Consider the following 21,410-nt stretch of genomic DNA (forward strand, 5'->3'; position numbering starts at 1 on the left):
TAAAGGAGGACAGGGACCGGGGATAAGCTGAAGATCAAGAAAAGTCAGTGGTTGTGCAACTGGAAGGGAATGTGGACAGACTGGATGGATCATATTCAGTGGGGCATTGGGGAGAAAGTGGGAGGGAGAAGCCTGGAGACTGAGTCCTTTTATTGCTCTACTGTAGTGGAATGAGAAACCAAAGCACTGAGATCACATAGCAAGATTTTTCTGACTCCTAGATCACAAGTCAGTGACAGTCCTTGGCCCATTTCTTCCACAATGCATCAGCAAAACTAATTTGCACATTACCGTTTCCTAATATTCCTTTCCTTTTAAGGCAGCAACCCAAGGGTTCAAACCAGGAGATGTCTCCTCCTATCTCCATGGCTGACTCAGGTCATGCATTTGAATGTTAGGCTTTTTCTACCCATATCTCATCCCAGCAGGGCTCAGGATTCGCAGGTAATGAAATGCAGACATGAAGCAGGTGGCAAGATTGACAGAAAGCTCATTAGTAGGACAATGGATGCCTTAATCAGCTGCAGCCCACCTGTTGTGCTGTGTCGAATCGGAAACCACGTAACCCATCAGTCTGTTACAGATCGCTTTCAAAGGAAAGCTTGAAGACTGCGATCCAGTCCTCAGGGACTGCAGGCTGTCCACAGGGAATATTCATAAGATTTATTTCTAATTCAGAAGCTCACCTTTATCATCCATTTATGTGTTTTGGTAAGCCTGAAAACCAGACCTGTTTACCACAGGGTTGCCAGCCTCGGTTTTACCCCACTGCATGGACTTGTGAGTTGTTGATTTCCCTAAGAAAAGCAGTTTGGGGTCCTGATTTAAGAGCGACTGGAAACAATGAAAAGTGACACGTCCCAGAGCAGTCTGAGATTAGCAGTTCTGCACCAAGACTGACCTGAACGATCTCAAAAGGCCAGCAGGCAGGGGATACCAAATTCCCAGCAGTGAAATAAGCAGAGAAGGTCCCATGGGCTTTAAGAGCTCATGGGCAGAAAAAACTAAGAGAGCTATTCCATGAGGGGCAGTTTATGGAATTCCTGCTGCCCCAATAACTCCTGGAGGGGCCAGAAGGTCGTCCTCATACAGTCATTCCTGGGTGGGGCAACAATGCATGTAGTTTTGCAATTTTAAAACCAGGTGTGCTGTTTTTGCCCATAAAAATATCCACACACAAAGCAGGTGCAGATTTCTTTTTTTTTTTTTAAATTTTATATTTATTGAAGTTTCAATTTCAAATACATTGAAAACAATGTTAACAGAAAATAATTGAAATATAATTAAAGTAACATCTTTTATAAGAACAAATTTAAATAAAATATTATAGGAATAATTGGGAGAACCAATTTAGTAAGCGGAATCATAGGAAAACAATATCCATCATAACAATAAGACTGTAACACCGTGTCACGCAACAGGTAACTATATTAACCAACACCTTTTGCAGCTTATTAGGAGTGGGAGTCTAAGTATACACGTAGCTGGTCTGGATCGGAAAAGATATATCTGTCATTTTGATGTATTAAAATACACCTAAAAGGAAATCTTAAATAATATTTGGAGTCTCTAAGAAGCACCTCATTTTTCATTGATAGAAATACTTTTCTTTTCTCCTATATTCTTTTAGTTATATCTGGAAAAACTCTTTTATTTGAGCTCCATAGAAAACTGTCTATGTTTCCTAAAGGACTTTCTCAGTATATTATCTCTATCCATAGCCTGCATAAAAGTCACAAGCAAGGTAGCGCTTAATTCAATTTTAGCTTCATAAGACTTTTCCAAAAAATCAGAAAGATTGTCAAAGGCAATATTATCCTGTTCCTCTTGCTGTAAGTTTATTTCTTTTCCAGGTAGATAGTATATCTTGGAAATCTCTGGTATGTTTGTTTCTGAAAAATCCAGAATGTTACTCAGGTAGCTTTTCAAAAGATCTTTTGGGTTCACCCACTTTGTCTTTGGAAAGTTCAAAAATCTGAGGTTGTTTCTTCTCATCTCATTTTCTAAGAAATCCATCTTCTTCGTTATCATATTTTCTGATTTTATAAGATTTGCTTGTACATCTTTTATGTCCTTAATTTCAGTTTCCACTTTATTCAAAGAGTTTTCAACAGCTAGAACTTTATTTTCCAAAATTTGAGTTCCCTCCATATTGCGTTTTACAGCCGTTGTTAAATCATTAATCGCTGTTCTTATCTTTGCCAAAACCTTCCAAATTTCAGTAAGAGTTATTTTCTCCGGCATTTTCATCAAAGGTAACACCACCTGGAACTCAGGCTCCTTACCTCCTTGCTGCATTAGGCCATCCATGCCTGCTTCTTTTTGCCGTGCTACGCCATTGTTGTCCCTGGAGCCCTGATTCAACGGGCTCTCCGAAGTCGATGGGATTTCCCCTTCTCTTCTCTGGGAGACATCAAGGCTAAGAGATGGTAAAAGCCACGGCGCTGTTTCCCGCTGTTCCATTCCCTCTTCATTCAGAGGCTTATAGGGCAAGGATGGAACTGCTGGTGCTCCGGGGCTGAGTGACACCTCCTCGGCCAGGGCGTCGGGCGGCCGCTCTCCGTCACCGACGCCAGCGGCCTCGCTCTCCGGTGTCTGCTGCGCGGAACGGAATACCTCCTCAATTCATGGTCGTCAAGAGGTATTGGGTGTTGAGGTAAGAGCCTCTTGAATCTTAGCTTTCCTTTTCGAATGCGGCATAGGGAAATATGTAAGGAAATTCAGTAAGGAAAGAAAGTTATAAGAAAAACCTCGGAGCTAAGGGGTTCCCGTACTCACGGTGCAGCAGCCATCTTGGTTCTCAGCAGGTGCAGATTTCTGCACGCACTTTTCCCTTGGGGCATTTTTCAAAGGGAAGTTGGGCACCTGTTTTCCCTCTCAGAACTGATGCAAAACCTGCACTTGAACGTGCCCACATAGTTTTAAAAAATTGCCCCCTATATGGCCATTGCTTGTGAGGAGCCGTTGAGCAGTTCTTGCCTCCTGCCAGCAGAGGACCTCAGTGGGCCTCTTGGAATATCTGTCAGGTCCTTCCTGCTCTATGGCCTGACGCTCCCACTGGTAGCCATCTTCTTCCTGTTTGGTCTCCATTATATTCCTGTCTCACAATTTGCCACAGCTTGGTCCAAGACTTGGTCCTACTTCATGGTTTCAGACTCTGGTCCTGTTTGGTCCTACTCTCTGGCCTTCTTGTTCCTGCTTCGTCCTAGATAACTTTCCAACCCGACAGCCCTTTCTGACCCGACAGACCCTTTCCAACCCGACAGCCATCAGACGTCCCGGACGGCGAACAGACCCGCGCACCCAGTGCAGAGCCCATCGGGGTAAGGCTCTTGCCGTCCCCATCCACCGTCCACTATCGCCGGACCCTAAGGCCTACCTGCTCCAGAATCAAGGCCGGTCCCAAGGCATACCTCCATTCGTGAAGCACCTGGCCGCGCCCCCCGGCCTATCGGCGGCCCGGCGCGCCCTTGACATCAGCATCCAGCGATGACTCGGCTTTAAGAACAGCGACCGCATCCAGGCGCCCCCCTTTCCAACCTGACAGCCATCGGATGTCCCAGACGGCGAACAGGCCTGCGCACCTGGCGCACAGCCCATCGGGGTAAGGCCCTCGCCGTCCCCATCCGCTGTCCACTACCGCCAGACTCTAAGGCCTACCTGCTCCGGATTCAAAGCTGGTCCCAAGACACACCTCCACCCGCGAAGCACCTGGCCGTGCCCCCCAGCCTTTCGGCGGCCCAACGCGCACGTGACATCAGCATCCAGCAACGACTCGGCTTTAAGAGCGGCAACCGCATCCAGGCGCTGTGCTCCATGCGTCGCGCGCCGAAAGGGCACAACAAAGGGCCTTCCCCTTAGTGCGCCCCTTTGTGCTCCCCTGTCTGCTCCCCTAAGCCGGATCACACCTCCCCTGCTTCCCTTTCCTTCTCTGGTATTGCACTGCAAGGCTGAACATTTTTTCCCTGGTCTAGAACTACAACTGCACCTCTATGCCACTACTGTGTCTTGCTCAGATTGTCAATCTTCTCGCTGCCATCATTCATCTTCACTGTATATATATGTGTATATGGTATTTAGTTGGAAATTGATTTGAAAATAACTCATCCGTTTACCCAAGGTAATTCATCATTAATGCTACCACCTGTTTATAACCTCTTCGTACAGTGTTAATAATTCTGTTCAAACCATGTAACAGTACTAGCTCGTTAGGCCTTCAAACGCACACAGTGCTCCCTGTCTGCACATCTGATTTCCTCACACCTGTAACCTGCGCTACATTCTTATGTGTTGTTCCTTACCATACGCCTACATCCGAAGTCCCTAACACGATAGATTTTCTGCTCACTCCAACCTCTCCTGGCAGCACTCCCCCTCCCCCTCTTGCTAACTCATCTGCTGCCAGCACTCTGGTCCACGGTCGTAGACTGCACCCACTCGAACCCAATAATGGCTAGCTACCCAAACCTCCCGATCCCGCTCATCCACTACCCCACCCGCAGAGTTCCCCGCCCTATCCATCACAACCTTCCCGCACATCATAAATCCCTTCTCCCCATCCTCATTTCCCCACTTACACAATTCTTAGGACTCACAACCTTATCTATAATTCTCTTCAATGCCCAGTCACTCTCTAAAAAAAACCATAATCCTCAATGATCTCTTGATTGATTGTAAGCCGGAAATCTGCACGTCACAGAGACCTGGCTCAAGGACTCCGACATTGTCCTCCTCAATCAGCTCCCCAATCTAACTTACGGCATTTTCACCATCTTGAGACCCAAGAAACCAGGCTGCTGTGGATGCTTTCATGTCTCCATGTGTGCCTTGTGATTCCTGTTCTCCAAGTCCTGTTGGCCAGCAGGACCTGAGGACTGAACCCAAGGAGAAGGTGGCCATCACAAGCAGAAGACACCCTGATCCTGCTCCAGTAACAGTCCACCCGTCTCGTCTTCTCTGGTCAAGGCCCGCTCCTGATTTTGAGGTCACATCCTCTGAGGAGCATGCTCATGTCTCTGTCATTTGTGACTGCATGTGTGCTGTGTCACAACTTCCATTCTGTGTTTTGTGTGTGGTTTGCTGTTGCATGCAGTGGAAATGCATATACTATTCGTGTGTGCAGCGAGGGGGGTCACAGACAGTTTCACATGAGTAAACCTGCGCCTAGCCCTATAAAAACATGGTCTGATCATTGTCCCCCTTACTGCGGGTAAAAATGAATGAGGTCCAGTCAGGGGAGGCATACCACAGGCATAGATTGCATTTTAAAATCTCCTTGCATACTTCCTGGTGCATGCAGCAAGATTTCCAAAGGGAAAATCATGAGGATATACTGGGAAAAAAAAAACCTCTGCCCTCTTTTCTTAACTGGAACAGACTTGAATTTAGGAGCCTTCCAGAGGGAAATGTCCCATCCCCATCTCTGTACAGCAAAGAGTACTCTCAGCACCTGTAGCCTCCCATACTGCTAATGCTACTTAAACACTGAGTTATCCCAATATTTGCATGGCACAGAGTACGCTCTCAGTACCTCAAGCACCCCATGTGGCTTCTGTTACTGTAGTGCTATGTTATAGCAATCATTGTACAGTACCACAGAGCATACACTCACTGCTCGGAAATGGTTGATATTAATACATACAGCAAACTGCTAATAACATTCATTAGCTCTGATAATAAACTCACACGTTCAGCTGTGATGTAAAACACTAATGTACAAACAGTATTGCTTCCATTTCTTTTCCCGTCTTATGACCATGCATATATCTCCCTGTGAACATATCAGGCATTAATTAGTGTTGCGTGAAGCAGCCACTAGCTAGCTTAATGTCCCATAGAAAATCACTAATGACTCTGGTTTCTTATTGTCTGGGAAATATCGAGTCCATCATGCGTGGCTGGAAAGAAGCCAGCGTAGCAGCATAAAGACCTCGCTATCTTTGGGGAAACCTCTGGAACACTTTCCATGCCAACAACTATTTCTTCTGTTGTACAGTCGGCCCAAATACAGAGCTGCTCTAGAGCAGAGCGGGACGAGCTAAGAGAGGACTCAGAACAGCACCACAGTTCAGTTCTGGTAACAGCTAGAACTCAAGGGGCCGATTTTAATAGCATTGCAGGCGCTACAATGCCCATAAACGCACATATGTGAGCCACAGGTAAGCAATGCGGATTTTAAAAGCTGTAATTTATGCCCATGCATGAGCAAAATATAAGGGGCAAAGCATGAGCATTCTGGTGCAGGGCCAAGACTTAAATCGTGTAACTCCAAATTAACATAGAAATAACGGCAGAAAAAGACCAATGGTCCATCTAATCTACCCAGCAATTTCTTTATGATCCTTCCAGATTACCCCCATGTCTTCTGCTAAGGGTAGTAACTGCCGCTCCATGCAGGTTACCCCCATGCCTTCTGTTAAGGGTAGTAACTGCCGCTCCGTGCAGGTTACCCCCATGCCTTCTGTTAAGGGTAGTAACTGCCGCTCCATGCAGGTTACCCCATACCTTCTGTTAAGGGCAGTAACTGCCGCTCCGTGCAGGTTAACCCCGTGCCTTCTGTTTAGGGTAGTAACTGCCACTCCATGCAGGTTACCCCATGCCTTCTGTTAAGGGTAGTAACTGCCACTCCATGCAGGTTACCCCATGCCTTCTGTTAAGGGTAGTAACTGCCGCTCCGTGCAGGTTACCCACATGCCTTCTGTTAAGGGTAGTAACTGCCGCTCCATGCAGGATACCCCATGCTTTCTGTTAAGGGCAGTAACTGCCGCTCCATGCAGGTTACCCCATGCCTTCTGTTAAGGGCAGTAACTGCCGCTCCATGCAGGTTACCCCATGCCTTCTGTTAAGGGTAGTAACTGCCGCTCCATGCAGGATACACCCATGCCTTCTGTTAAGGGTAGTAACTGCCGCTCCATGCAGGATACCCCATGCTTTCTGTTAAGGGTAGTAACTGCCGCTCCATGCAGGATACCCCCATGCCTTCTGTTAAGGGTAGTAACTGCCGCTCCATGCAGGATACACCCATGCCTTCTGTTAAGGGTATTAACCACAACCAGGACTCCCGACCCCACACACTACCATCCCATATTGAGACTGACCCCCACGACAGGACTTCCGACCTCAATCACTACCATCCCATACTGAGACTGACCCCCACGACCAGGACTCCTGACTCCACCCACTGCTGTCCAACTCTGTGTCTGACCCCCACGACCAGGGTTCCCGACCCCACACACTACCATCCCATACTGAGACTGACCCCAGGACCAGGACTCCTGACCCCACTCACTACCATCCCATACTGAGACTGACCCCAGGACCAGGACTCCTGACCCCACTCACTACCATCCCATACTGAGACTGACCCCACGACCAGGACTCCTGACCCCACTCACTACCATCCCATACTGAGACTGACCCCAGGACCAGGACTCCTGACCCCACTCACTACCATCCCATACTGAGACTGACCCCACGACCAGGACTCCTGACCCCACTCATTACCATCCCATACTGAGATTGACCCCCAGGACCAGGACTCCTGACCCCACTCATTACCATCCCATACTGAGACTGACCCCCAGGACCAGGACTCCTGACCCCACTCAATTACCAGCCCAGACTGGAGGACTGACCCACGACCATACCCATTCTGAGACTGACCCCAGGGCCTTGACTCCTGATCCCACTCACTACCATCCATTCTGAGACTGACCCCACCCAGGACTCCTGACCCCACTCATTACCATCCCAACTGAGACTGACCCCGACCAGGACTCCTGACCCCACTCATTACCATCCCATACTGAGACTGACCCCAGGACTCCTGACCCCACTCATTACCATCCCATACTGAGACTGACCCCCAGGACCAGGACTCCTGACCCCACTCACTACCATCCCATACTGAGACTGACCCCACGACCAGGACTCCTGACCCCACTCACTACCATCCCATACTGAGACTGACCCCCACAACCAGGTCTCCCGACCCCACAGAGCAACTTCTTACACTGTAAATAACCCCTCCCCCCCGATCAGGACGCATTATCCCACATATTACCATCCCACACAGAGAATGACCCCCACGACCAGGTCTCCCGACCCCACACAGTACTACCAGTGGCCATGAGAAAGAGACTTTAAGAACGGGAGCTAGTGAAGGAGCATGAACAGACTGTGTCAAGTACAGACAGTAAGAAAGACTGGGACGCAGTGTTAATGGGGAGAGAGCGTCCGAGGTAGTGGGAGACTGTGACAGAGAGAGCTAGCAAGCATGCGGATCCTGGCAGGAATCTGTTTTAATATGCAGGCAGCAGCTCCTCTGGCCACTGACAATCCTTCCAAACGTGTCACTAATGTTCCGAATGCCACATAAATCCCCTCCCAGCATGGTCAGCACAGAGCCCACTGCGCCCGGGTCCTTTAATGGCAGGTTCTCCAGCATCTGCTGCCATCTGCGCTGTACTCCTACCGTCAGGATTCTCATACCCTGCAAGAACAAGGTAATAAAACCTTCCCCCCTCCCCACCACTGGGCTGCTCTCATTAAAATCACACCAGGGTCTCTGCATCAATTACACCAAGAGGACAACCTGCTTAACTAATTAAGCAAACAGCCCTGGGATGGACGGGGAAGATTGACAGTAATGGAGTTTACTCTCTGCTAATGGAATCATTTTCCCCATCTATCACACGTTACTGCTTCGCCGGACCTTTTATAGCTGATCCTCCGCTGTTTGATGCTGAATTAACCTCTGTATTCCATAAAGATGTACAACTCACATCGCCAAAGCATGTCCTAGACTGCATAATACCAAATTCAGAACATAATCACAGGAATTCCAGACTGCAGTGTCACATCCAGAGCATTACCACAGGAATACCAGACTGCAGTGTGCCACATCCAGAGCATTACCACAGGAATACCAGACTGCAGTGTCACATCCAGAGCATATACCACAGGAATACCAGACTGCAGTGTCACATCCAGAGACATTACCACAGGAATACCAGACTGCAGTGTGTCACATCCAGAGCATTACCACAGGAAATACCAGACTGCAGCTGTGTCACATCCAGAGCATTATCACTGGATACCAGACTGCAGTGTCACATCCAGAAGCATTACCACAGAATACCAACTGCATGGTGTCACATCCAGAGCATTACCACAGGAATACCAGACTGCAGTGGTGCACATCCAGAGCATTACCACAGGAAATACCAGACTGCAGTTGTCACCATCCAGAGCATTACCACAGAATACCAGACTGCAGTTGTCACAATCCAGAGCATTACCACAGGATACCAGACTGCAGTGTACATCCAGAAGGCATTACCACAGGAATACCAGACTGCAGGTGTCACATCCAAGCATTACCACAGGAATACCAGACTGCATGTGTCACGATCCAGAGCATTACCACAGGAATACCAGGAACTGCAGTGTGCCACACTCCAGAGCAATGACCACAGGAAGTACCAGACTGCAGTGTGTCACATCAGAGCATTACCCCAGGAATACCAGACTGCCGTGTCACATCCATAGGCATTACCATCAGGAATACCAGTACTGCAGTGTGTCAATCCACAGACATTACCTTACAGGAAATAACCAGACTGCAGTGTCACATCACACAGCATACCTACATGAATACCAGACTGCAGTGTGCACATCCAGACAGCTATTACCACAGGAATACCCAGACTGCAGGTGGTCAACATCCATGAGCATTATACCACATGGAATTACCAGGACTGACAGTGTGTGCACATCCAGAGCCTTACCACAGGAATACCAGACTGCAGTGTGCCACATCCCAGAGCATTACCACAGGAATACCAGATGCAGGTGTGCACATCCAGAGCTTACCACAGGAATACCAGACTGCAGTGTGTCTCCAGAGCATTACCAGACCGGCAGTGTGTGTCACATCCAGAGCATTACCACAGGAATACCAGACTGCAGTGTGTCACATCCAGAGCATTACCACAGGAATACCAGACTGCAGTGTGCCACATCCAGAGCATTACCACAGGAATACCAGTCTGCAGTGTCACATCCAGAGCATTACCACAGGAATACCAGACTGCAGCGTGTCACATCCAGAGCATTACCACAGGAATACCAGTCTGCAGTGTCACATCCAGAGCATTACCACAGGAATACCCGTCTGCAGTGTGTCACATCCAGAGCATTACCACAGGAATACCAGTCTGCAGTGTCACATCCAGAGCATTACCACAGGAATACCCGTCTGCAGTGTGTCACATCCAGAGCATTACCACAGGAATACCAGACTGCAGTGTCACATCCAGAGCATTACCACAGGGATACTAGACTGCAGAATGTCACATCCAAAGCGTTAACACAGGAATACCAGACTGCAGTGTGCCACATCCAGAGCATTACCACAATAAGTGTGGGGGGAGGTCACATGATCACACATTGATCTTCACTCTAAGGGCAGCATTTGTTAAGGATGTTTTCCATTCTGTGTCTATGGGAAACAAAGTCTTAAGGTGTTTTCCACAAGTTCAGTGAGACAGTTTTTGGGGTGCCTGCTGTGCATTGACAGCTAAGGCACTCATACCGCATACACAGTGAGGGTTGTGGTAAAGGTCTGCCATGCTCTGCACACCATTTGCTACCAGTCTTCTTCTCTTGAGCAGATGAATGAACATTCAGGAAATGGCTTATTCATTTCTTTCATGCGGTCAGCAAATCTTGAAAGCAAAAATGCTTAACAGTAAACAGAAGAGGCCCGCCTGAGTCGTGGCCATGTTTTGACGCAGCTATGGTGATACAAGGGACAGCTGATCATGCCGTTTCGTCCTGGGCCTGAAGCAGAGCGGCCTGCATGGCAGAGGGTCATACGCATGAGCCACCTTCCCGCGAGCCTCAGGCCTCCCCTTTCCAGCCCGCTTTGTCCAAGCCTTCAGGCAGGAAGTTTCTTCTCAGCTCATCTGAAACCTTTCCACGTCAGGACAGGCTGAAACATGCTCATGACTCTCTAGTCTGCAAAAGCACCACGTCCTGTTCACTGTCCATATAACCCATGGCATAGTGGGGGTGGGCTCATGATAACTGGGCTCTGACCTGCAGAGATTTACCCTGTGTGTCATGGAGCACAGGCCTGAATGCCTGTACTACCAGCCTAATCCACAGAAATACACAAAGACAGCAGCCAGGAAGCAACGATGGCGACACCTTCTTATTCATTTAATCTCAGGCACACTCTTCATGTAACCGCAAATCCTGCTGTCTAGGCCTTTCCCCTGGCCCTTCTCGCTCTGCTCACAATTCCCCACACAGTCAAGTAAACACAAAACCCTTAGCAGATGTACGGGCTGGAAAGGCACTCAAATACCTTCCCAAGTCCGTCCCTCACACAATGCATTTGTGACTTTTTACAGAAACACAATCAGCCATTTTGCATGAGCGCTTGGAAAGCACCAAGGAAGGGGGAGCTCCCAAAGGCAGAGGGAGACCGGGAAGCTTTCCTCCTCTGACTTCTTACCTGCCGGACGTCCAGCTTGTAGCTCGTCACGGGGTCCACCGCGTCGGGCTCCCTCTGCGTCCACTGCAGGACGTACGAGAAGTCCTTGGGCTGCTTCTGAGCTTTCACCGGACTGGGGGTGTCATAGTAGAACTCTGGGCTGTAAGCTCGTCCTGCAAGAGGAAGGGAGAGGGAGAGAAGAGGCAGGAAGCACGGGAGACCAAAAGGGAAGGGGAGAGAGAAGAGAGAGAGAGAGAGTGAGGACAGTGGGGTCTTCCTTGCCGCTCTCCCTCTAAGCCAGCACTCATACGAGATCAGCCTCCTGGAGGGACAGGCAGCGCCCGCAGCTGGGACGGCAGTGCCAGCTGCGGGCGCTGCCTCTTCCACCCCGCAGCTGCCAGGAGCAGTGGAAGAAGGGAAGGGATACACCGATCCCCTGTTCCTTATGCAATAAGAGAGGGGAGGGTGGATGCCGCGTTTGTGACGGCTCTGTGTGCACTCTGCTGCAGAGTGCACACAGAGCCGGAAGGAGAGGAGAGATTGAGGCAGGATGTAAGGAAGCTGGAAGAGTGGTCGAAGATCTGGCAGCTGGGATTCAATGCCAAGAAGTGCAGAGTCATGCATCTGGGGAGTGGAAATCCGAAAGAACTGTATTCGATGGGGGGTGAAGGGCTGGTGTGCACGGAGCAGGAGAGAGACCTTGGGGTGATAGTGTCTAACGATATGAAGAAGGCAAAGCAATGTGAGAAGGCGATAGCTAAAGCCAGAAGAATGCTGGGCTGCATAGAGAGAGAGGAATATCGAGTAAGAAAAGGGACGTGATTATCCCCTTGTACAGGTCCTTGGTGAGGCCTCACCTGGAGTACTGTGTTCAGTTCTGGGAATCGTATCTCAAAAGGGACAGAGACAGGATGGAGGCGATCCAGAGAAGGGCGACCAAAATGGTGGGGGGTTTCCATCAAATGACTTATGAGGAGAGGTTGAAGGACCTAAATATCTATACCCTGGAGGAGAGGAGTTGCAGGAGAGATAAGATACAGATTTTCAGATAGGTTTCAATGATGCACAATCTACAAACCTTTTCCATTGGAAAGATATCAGTAGAACTAGGGGTCATGAAATGAAACTTCAAGGGGGACAGCTCAAAACCAAGGTCAGGAAAGATTTCTTCATGGAGAGGGTGGTGGATGCCTTGAATACCCTTCCAGAGGAAGTGGTGAAGACAAAAATGGTGAAAGATTTCAAAGGGGCATGGGATAAACACTGTGGCTCCCTAAATGTTAGAGGATGGGAATGAAGAAAAGATTGCATGTGGGTAACCTGCACAGAGCAGCAGTTACTATCCTTAACAGAAGGCATGGGGTAACCTGCACAGAGCGGCAGTTACTACCCTTAACAGAAGGCATGGGGTAACCTGCACAGAGCGGCAGTACTACCCTTAACAGAAGGCATGGGGTAACCTGCACAGAGCGGCAGTTACTGCCCTTAACAGAAGGCATGGGGTAACCTGCACAGAGCGGCAGTTACTACCCTTAACAGAAGGCATGGGGTAACCTGCACAGAGCAGCAGTTACTACCCTTAACAGAAGGCATGGGGTAACCTGCACAGAGCGGCAGTTACTACCCTTAACAGAAGGCATGGGGTAACCTGCACAGAGCGGCAGTTACTGCCCTTAACAGAAGGCATGGGGTAACCTGCACAGAGCGGCAGTTACTACCCTTAACAGAAGGCATGGGGTAACCTGCACAGAGCGGCAGTTACTACCCTTAACAGAAGGCATGGGGTAACCTGCACAGGAGCGGCAGTTACTACCCTTAACAGAAGGCATTGGGGTAACCTGCACAGAGCAGCAGTTACTACCCTTAACAGAAGGCATGGGGTAACCTGCACAGAGCAGCAGTTACTACCCTTAACAGAAGGCATGGGGTAACCTGCACAGAGCAGCAGTTACTACCCTTAACAGAAGGCATGGGGGTAACCTGCACAGAGCGGCAGTTACTACCCTTAACAGAAGGCATGGGGGTAACCTGCACAGAGCGGCAGTTACTACCTTAACAGAAGGCATGGGGTAACCTGCACAGAGCGGCAGTTACTACCCTTAACAGAAGGCATGGGGGTAACCTGCACAGAGCGGCAGTTACTACCCTTAACAGAAGGCATGGGGTAACCTGCACAGAGCAGCAGTTACTGCCCTTAACAGAAGGCATGGGGGTAACCTGCACAGAGCAGCAGTTACTATCCTTAACAGAAGGCATGGGGGTAACCTGCACGGAGCAGCAGTTACTATCCTTAACAGAAGGCATGGGGGTAACCTGCACAGAGCAGCAGTTACTATCCTTAACAGAAGGCATGGGGTAACCTGCACAGAGCAGCAGTTACTATCCTTAACAGAAGGCATGGGGTAACCTGCACAGAGCAGCAGTTACTATCCTAACAGAAGGCATGGGGTAACCTGCACAGAGCAGCAGTTACTATCCTTAACAGAAGGCATGGGGTAACCTGCACAGAGCAGCAGTTACTATCCTTAACAGAAGGCATGGGGGTAACCTGCACAGAGCAGCAGTTACTGCCCTTAACAGAAGGCATGGGGTAACCTGCACAGAGCAGCAGTTACTACCCTTAACAGAAGGCATGGGGTAACCTGCACAGAGCAGCAGTTACTATCCTTAACAGAAGGCATGGGGTAACCTGCATGGAGCGGCAGTTACTACCCTTAACAGAAGGCATGGGGTAACCTGCACAGAGCAGCAGTTACTATCCTTAACAGAAGGCATGGGGGTAACCTGCATGGAGCGGCAGTTACGACCCTTAACAGAAGGCATGGGGGTAACCTGCACGGAGCGGCAGTTACTATCCTTAACAGAAGGCATGGGGGTAACCTGCACAGAGCGGCAGTTACTACCCTTAACAGAAGGCATGGGGGTAACCTGCACAGAGCGGCAGTTACTACCCTTAACAGAAGGCATGGGGGTAACCTGCACAGAGCGGCAGTTACTATCCTTAACAGAAGGCATGGGGGTAACCTGCACAGAGCGGCAGTTACTACCCTTAACAGAAGGCATGGGGGTAACCTGCATGGAGCGGCAGTTACTACCCTTAACAGAAGGCATGGGGGTAACCTGCATGGAGCGGCAGTTACTGCCCTTAACAGAAGGCATGGGGGTAACCTGCACAGAGCAGCAGTTACTACCCTTAACAGAAGGCATGGGGGTAACCTGCACAGAGCAGCAGTTACTGCCCTTAACAGAAGGAATGGGTTTAACCTGCATGGAGTGGAAGTTACTATCATAAGAAGATTGCTGTGCAGACTGGATGGACTATTTGGTCTTTTTCTGCCGTCATTACTATGTTACTATGACAGGTGAGATATGTTAGCTGGCATGAGCAACGCTAGACACAAAATAGAAATGGACTAGTAGACATTTTGACAACTTTTGTTTCTTGGGGGGAGAAGACGGGGTATGGGATTACTTTGGAAGTGAGAAATAATTCTAGAGGCCCAGGACCAGCTGTGAGATGTACTCATTCATAATATCTAGCAGACCAACAGGGAATCAGAAGGAGGCATTTTCCTTCAAGGGAAGGAGTCATGAAATGAAGCTGGAGGGAGAGTAACTCAAAAGGAGGGTGGGATAGTAATCTCCCACTGAGAGGGCGGTGTACACCTGGAGCAGCCTCCAGCACAGGTTATAGGACAGACACAAAAGTACTACAGTAATGGAAAAGGTACAGAGAAGGGCGACCAAAATGATAAAGGGAATGGAACAGCTCCCCTATGAGGAAAGGCTGAAGAGGTTAGGACTTTTCAGCTTGGAGAAGAGACGGCTGAGGGGGGATAAGATAGAGGTGTTTAAAATCATGAGAGGTCTAGAACAGGTTAATGTGAATCGGTTATTTACTCTTTCGGATAGTAGAAAGACTAGGGGGCACTCCATGAAGTTAGCATGGGGCACATTTAAAACTAATCGGAGAAAGTTCTTTTTCACTCAACGCACAATTAAACTCTGGAATTTGTTGCCAGAGGATGTGGTTAGTGCAGTTAGTATAGCTGTGTTTAAAAAAGGATTGGATAAGTTCTTGGAGGAGAAGTCCATTATCTGCTATTAAGTTCACTTAGAGAATAGCCACTGCCATTAGCAATGGTTACATGGAATAGACTTAGTTTTTGGGTAATTGCCAGGTTCTTATGGCCTGGATTGGCCACTGTTGGAAACAGGATGCTGGGCTTGATGGACCCTTGGTCTGACCCAGCATAGTGATTTCTTATGTTCTTATGGGAGATAAAGGTACTCACCCCAGGGTCACAGAGAGTCAGTGACAGAGCTGGGATCAGAACTGAGGCACAGGGAGTTAAAGGGATTCAACCAGGGACACAGGGAGAGTCACTGACAGAGCTGGAATTAGAAATGAGGCACAGAGAGAGAAAGAGACTCACCCCAAAGTCACTTACAGGTCGATCCAGTAAAGTGTGCTCCGTCGGAGCGCACTGTCACCCTGCTCTGGACGCGAGTTTTCCCTTACCCCTTATTCAGTAAGGGGAGGAAAACACGCGGCCCACCCGCGGCACCTAATAGCGCCCTCAACATGCAAATGCATGTTGATGGCCCTATTAGGTATTCCCGAGCGATCCAGTAAGTAAAATGTGCAGCCAAGCCGCACATTTTACTCTAAGAAATTAGCGCCGCCCAAAGGTCGGCGCTAATTTCTTCCGGCGCCAGGGAAATGCACAGAAAAGCAGTAAAAACTGCTTTTCTGTGCACCCTCCGACTTAATATCATAGCGATATTAAGTCGGAGGTCCCCAAAGTAAAAAAAAGTATAAAAAAAAAATAATATAAATTTTGAATTTGGCCCGCGGCTGTCGGGCCGAAAACCGGACGCTCAATTTTTGCCGGCGTCCGGTTTCCGAGCCCGTGGCTGTCAGCGGGCTCGGAGAACCGACGCCGGCAAATTGAGCGGCGGCTGTCAAACCCGCTGACAGCCGCCGCTCCAGGCCAAAGGAGGCGCTAGGGACGCGCTAGTGTCCCTAGCGCCTCCGTTTCCTCGTTTGCACCGCGTCGCCTAATTTAAATACTGGATCGCGCGCACCGGCGAGGGGCCGGTGTGCGCGCCGGGAGAGCGGGCGTTAGTCCGCTCTCCCACGGACTTTACTGGATCGGGCTGTTAGAAGGTAATGACAGAGCTGGAATTAGAACTGAAGCACAGGGAGATTAAGTGACTCACCCCAAGGTTACACAGAGAGTCAGTGACACAGCTGGGATTAGAAATGAGGCACAGGGAGATAAAGGGACTCACCCCAAGGTTACACAGAGAGTCAGTGACAGAGCTGGGATTAGAACTGAGGCACAGGGAGATAAAGGGACTCATACCAAGGTCACACAGAGAGTCAGTGACAGAACTGGGATTAGAACTGAGGCACAGGGAGATAAAGGGACTCACCCAAGGTCACACAGAGAGTCAGTGACAGAACTGGGATTAGAACTGAGGCACAGGGAGATAAAGGGACTCACCCAAGGTCACACAGAGAGTCAGTGACAGAGATGGGATTAGAAATGAGGCACAGGAAGATAAAAGGACTCACCCCAGGGTCCACAGAGAGTCAGTGACAGAGTGGGATTAGAAATGAGGCACAGGGAGATAAAGGGACTCACCCCAAGGTCACACAGAGAGTTAGTGACAGAGATGGGATTAGAAATGAGGCACAGGGAGATAAAAGGACTCACCCCAGGTCACACAGAGAGTCAGTGACAGAGATGGGATTAGAAATGAGGCACAGGGAGATAAAGGGACTCACCCCAAGGTCACACAGAGAGTCAGTGACAGAACTGGGATTAGAACTGAGGCACAGGGAGATAAAAGGACTCACCCCAGGGTCACACAGAGAGTCAGTGACAGAACTGGGATTAGAAATGAGGCACAGGGAGATAAAGGGACTCACCCCAGGGTCACACAGAGAGTCAGTGACAGAACTGGGATTAGAATGAGGCACAGGGAGATAAAGGGACTCACCCAAGGTCACACAGAGAGTCAGTGACAGAGATGGGATTAGAATGAGGCACAGGAATAAAAGGACTCACCCAGGGTCACACAGAGAGTCAGTGACAGAGTTGGGATTAGAAATGAGGCACAGGGAGATAAAGGGACTCACCCCAAGGTCACACAGAGAGTCAGTGACAGAGATGGGATTAGAAATGAGGCACAGGGAGATAAAAGGACTCACCCCAGGGTCACACAGAGAGTCAGTGACAGAGCTGGGATTAGAACTGAGGCACAGGGAGATAAAAGGACTCACCCCAGGGTCACACAGAGAGTCAGTGACAGAGCTGGGATTAGAACTGAGGCACAGGGAGATAAAAGGACTCACCCCAGGGTCACACAGAGAGTCAGTGACAGAGCTGGGATTAGAACTGAGGCACAGAGAGATAAAGGGACTCACCCCAAGGTCACACAGAGAGTCAGTGACAGAGCTGGGATTAGAACTGAGGCACAGGGAGATAAAGGGACTCACCCCAGGGTTACATAGAGAGTCAGTTACAGAGCTGGGATTAGAACTGAGACACAGGGAGATAAAGGGACTCACCCCAGGGTTACATAGAGAGTCAGTGACAGTGCTGGGATTAGAATTTAGGCACAGGGAGATAAAGGGACTCACCCCAGGGTCACACAGAGAGTCAGTGACAGAGCTGGGATTAGAATTGAGGCACAGGGAGATAAAGTGTCAGGGTAGCATGGGTTTGAACTGGGAGCCAGGGGATGTGACGTATTTCATTTCAGTCTTTTATCTATTTATTTATTTAATGGTTTTTATATACCGATAACTGTTTGCACGTCGTATTGGTTTACAATTAACAAAAATATATAGGATACGTGCAACGATTTGGTTACATGGAATGATAAGGGAAAGGTAAATAAGATAGGGTGTTGAGGGAGAAATATATAGGTATATATAATTCTATATAAGAGAATCTATGTACACATTGGTCATATTTGAGCACAAGTTACATGGCATGGACCGGGGAGGTAAATAATATTCTATTGTAAAGTTGTTGATAACAGATATATATTGAAAATTGAATCTAATATTGCTAATATAATATTGTTTTCTGTTTGTACTTTTTCCGGTTCTGTATATGGTTACCCTTGCTGAGAGAAGCTCTCCCTTGGGCTGCTGCTGAATCCCTTCTCTGTGATGAAGGACACCTCCCCCCTTGCCCAGAGGTGAGCCTGCAGGCCCTGGCTGAAATCTTTACTGAGTCCTCCCCACCTTCAGCCTGCTCCTCCCTTGCCACGCTGAGCTTGCCTTCATTCTCACACTCAGGATGCTTGGCCCCCGTGGACTGTAAGTATTGCCCCTGGTGGGCCCGGGATCACATGCATGTGAACTGCATTCGGTGTCATCCTCGGCCACCCCAGGATGGTTCTGAACCTAACACAATGTGACGTGTGCGGGTCATACAGACAGCCCCAGGCAGAGGGGAGTCTCCCTCTCATGACCACCTCACCCAAGCCAACTCGTACAGGCTGCCCCAGCCCTGGTTTTGCCCCATTGCATGCTGGGACTTGCGGTTCTAGTCTTCCTTACAAGAGCAGGCCTGCGCTTCTGTGCATGCCTTGGGGCAAAAGCAGCACTGGATGGCTCTGTCTTGGGTTGACCTGGATGAGGTGGTGACTCTCCCCCCCCCCTCTCCCTCAGTCAGTGATGATAAGAGATTCTTGTTTCTAAAACATTAGCAGAAAGGACCTCAGACTTACCGGAGACCTGAAAGACACAGGACGAGGAGCCCACGTCGTTGGAGATGGTGCATTCGTAGGTGCCGCAGGTGTCTCGGCTCATGCTGTCTATTTTCAGCTCTGAGTACTCCTGCTGCTCCGGGACAGGCACCGTCAGGGGGTTCCCGTTGAACCTCCAGATGGCGCTGGCCACCTTCATGGGAAACCCTTTCAGCATGGTGCACCTCAGCAGCACGCCGCGCCCCAGGCCCTGGCGTACGTCCTGCCGCGGTGGGTCCACTACTGGGGGAACTGGAACAAACGAGAGAGAAAAGAAAGTGGAGGGAATGAGAGGGCGTCAGCATCACCATCCCTGGTAAGCAGTTTCACCCTGCGGCGGCCTGGGATGCCGCTGGCTGCCTGCTGTGAAGACTTCCAGCGGGATGCTGTGCCGGAGGAAAGAACTGGCCTGCCATCTAACACAGAAAGAAAGAAAGAAAGAAAGAAAGAAAGAAAGAAAGAAAGAAAGAAAGAAAGAAAGAAATATGCTTCTTGGTCCAAACAGGAAATCCTGCAAAGAAGCTGCAAGCGACTGGTGGGATGGGGTGGCGAGCTTCTCTGCCCTGCGCTGCACTCAGAAACCCTCGGTGTAAAGTGGCAATAGGCAGCGCGCAGCCATAGGGGGGGCAGATTAAGAGGAGTGGGCCCTCCTGGCACTCAGGCACCGTGGCTGGGTGCTGGCAACGTCCCCCTGCTCCTGCGGGCTTCATTCCCAATTCCCCGGGGGATTATATCTCCTCTCCCGACTCCCGGCTGCAGATCAGCTCCCGCGTCCTCCCCAAAGAAAAGCAGGGCTGCGTCTCCCCGCCAGCACTGGCTCCGCACGCCCGCCTGGACACAGAGCTGTACGGTGACCCCAGCTACAGGAACTGCCTCCAGCCAAAGCTACTTCCCGTTTGCACCTGTCGGACAGTGAAGTCACCGTCAGAGCACTGCAGACTCTTCGTGGCCTGCGTTAGGGCTTCTGCACGCCCCTTGGTTTTAAGATAAATTCGGAGACTGGAACTCAGTGGGACAGGGTCTCTCTCCCAGGGACAAGGGGCGGGCGACACTGGGCCACAGCCCTTTCCTCCGCTGAAAGTGGGTGGACCGACGACCTCCGCAGCGACCCAGACCCCAGGCACCGTTGATGGCGAGCGAGGGATGTTCGGCAAACCAGCGCCCAAACGACATCCGTCAGGTGCTCGCTGAGAGGTGAGCAGAAGGATCTGACGTTTGGGGGAGAGCCACCCCCCCCCCCCCCTAAATTAATCACAGACTTTTCCAGCTAACTCTGGGACAAGTCTTCCAGCTTTCAGATTACCCAGTGGGAAAATCTGGATCAGGCAATGTATTCCACAAACTGTGTGCAGGCAGGGAAGGACAGGGTTGGAGGCATCCCCCAGGGGCAGGTGAATTTAGCCAGTGGGCACAAACGCTCAGCTAAGGTCAGACGGATAAGTCTGCTACACTTCTCTGTCTCGACGCTTCCCCGGGTATATTCCACGGCAGTCCTATGCGGGCCAGTCCCGTCCCCCCCCCCCCCCCCCCTCCACAATGCCTTTCTGAGTACTGACCTGCCGGAGCCTCTTAGGAGCAAAGGCAGAGGGGGCTGCAGTGTCCCTAGCAGGAGACCCTGCATGGGGGAGGGGAGAGGCTGCCCCCTTCTCCACCTCCATGTCTGGGTCACTGGTGCTTGGATGGCGAGGAGGGAAGGTGGTGGGAAGAGCAAACAAGCGGGCTATGTAACTCTGTGCTCACAGTCCCGGGTCGCCCCGTGGGACACAATGCCTGATGGACAGGACGACAAGACGCTGCCCTGCAAAGAAAGAGGCTGCACAGAGGGCTTGTTTGTACAGGGACATTCCCCAGGCTACGGCGCCGGTCGCTTGGGAGCACTCAGAGCTCATCGCGGAGAACCACACTGTCACAGCCGCTAGCCTGAGCCTCAGCAACCAGTGCCAAGAGGTCACCAACCGGCATCGGTATTTCTCTATTAACAATGAGTCCTGCAGACGCACAAGACTCCTTCAGACACATACCCACCCACCTGCACGCACAGAAACAGAAATATACTGCCAGTCTCACGTGAATAAACTCCACGATCACAGGCTCACACCCAGACATTCATACACACCTACACAGGAACTCACACACAGCC

General features: G+C 50.1%; 1 protein-coding gene across 5 annotated transcripts in view; it reads right to left on the reverse strand.

Moving 5' to 3' along the window:
- The window catches only part of MDGA1 (MAM domain containing glycosylphosphatidylinositol anchor 1), a 506,987-nt gene that overhangs the window by 286,880 nt on the left and 198,697 nt on the right, over window positions 1-21,410 (reverse strand). For all 5 annotated transcript variants that reach the window (XM_029592906.1, XM_029592908.1, XM_029592909.1 and 2 more), the window contains 2 exons: window positions 19,253-19,522; window positions 11,522-11,673 (listed from right to left, as the gene is read on the reverse strand). In XM_029592906.1, the coding sequence (XP_029448766.1) occupies window positions 11,522-11,673; window positions 19,253-19,522 (422 nt within the window). The remainder of the gene's footprint in view (window positions 1-11,521; window positions 11,674-19,252; window positions 19,523-21,410) is intronic.

Source organism: Rhinatrema bivittatum, chromosome 3 (assembly GCF_901001135.1).
Source record: "Rhinatrema bivittatum chromosome 3, aRhiBiv1.1, whole genome shotgun sequence".
Taxonomy (NCBI): domain Eukaryota; kingdom Metazoa; phylum Chordata; class Amphibia; order Gymnophiona; family Rhinatrematidae; genus Rhinatrema; species Rhinatrema bivittatum.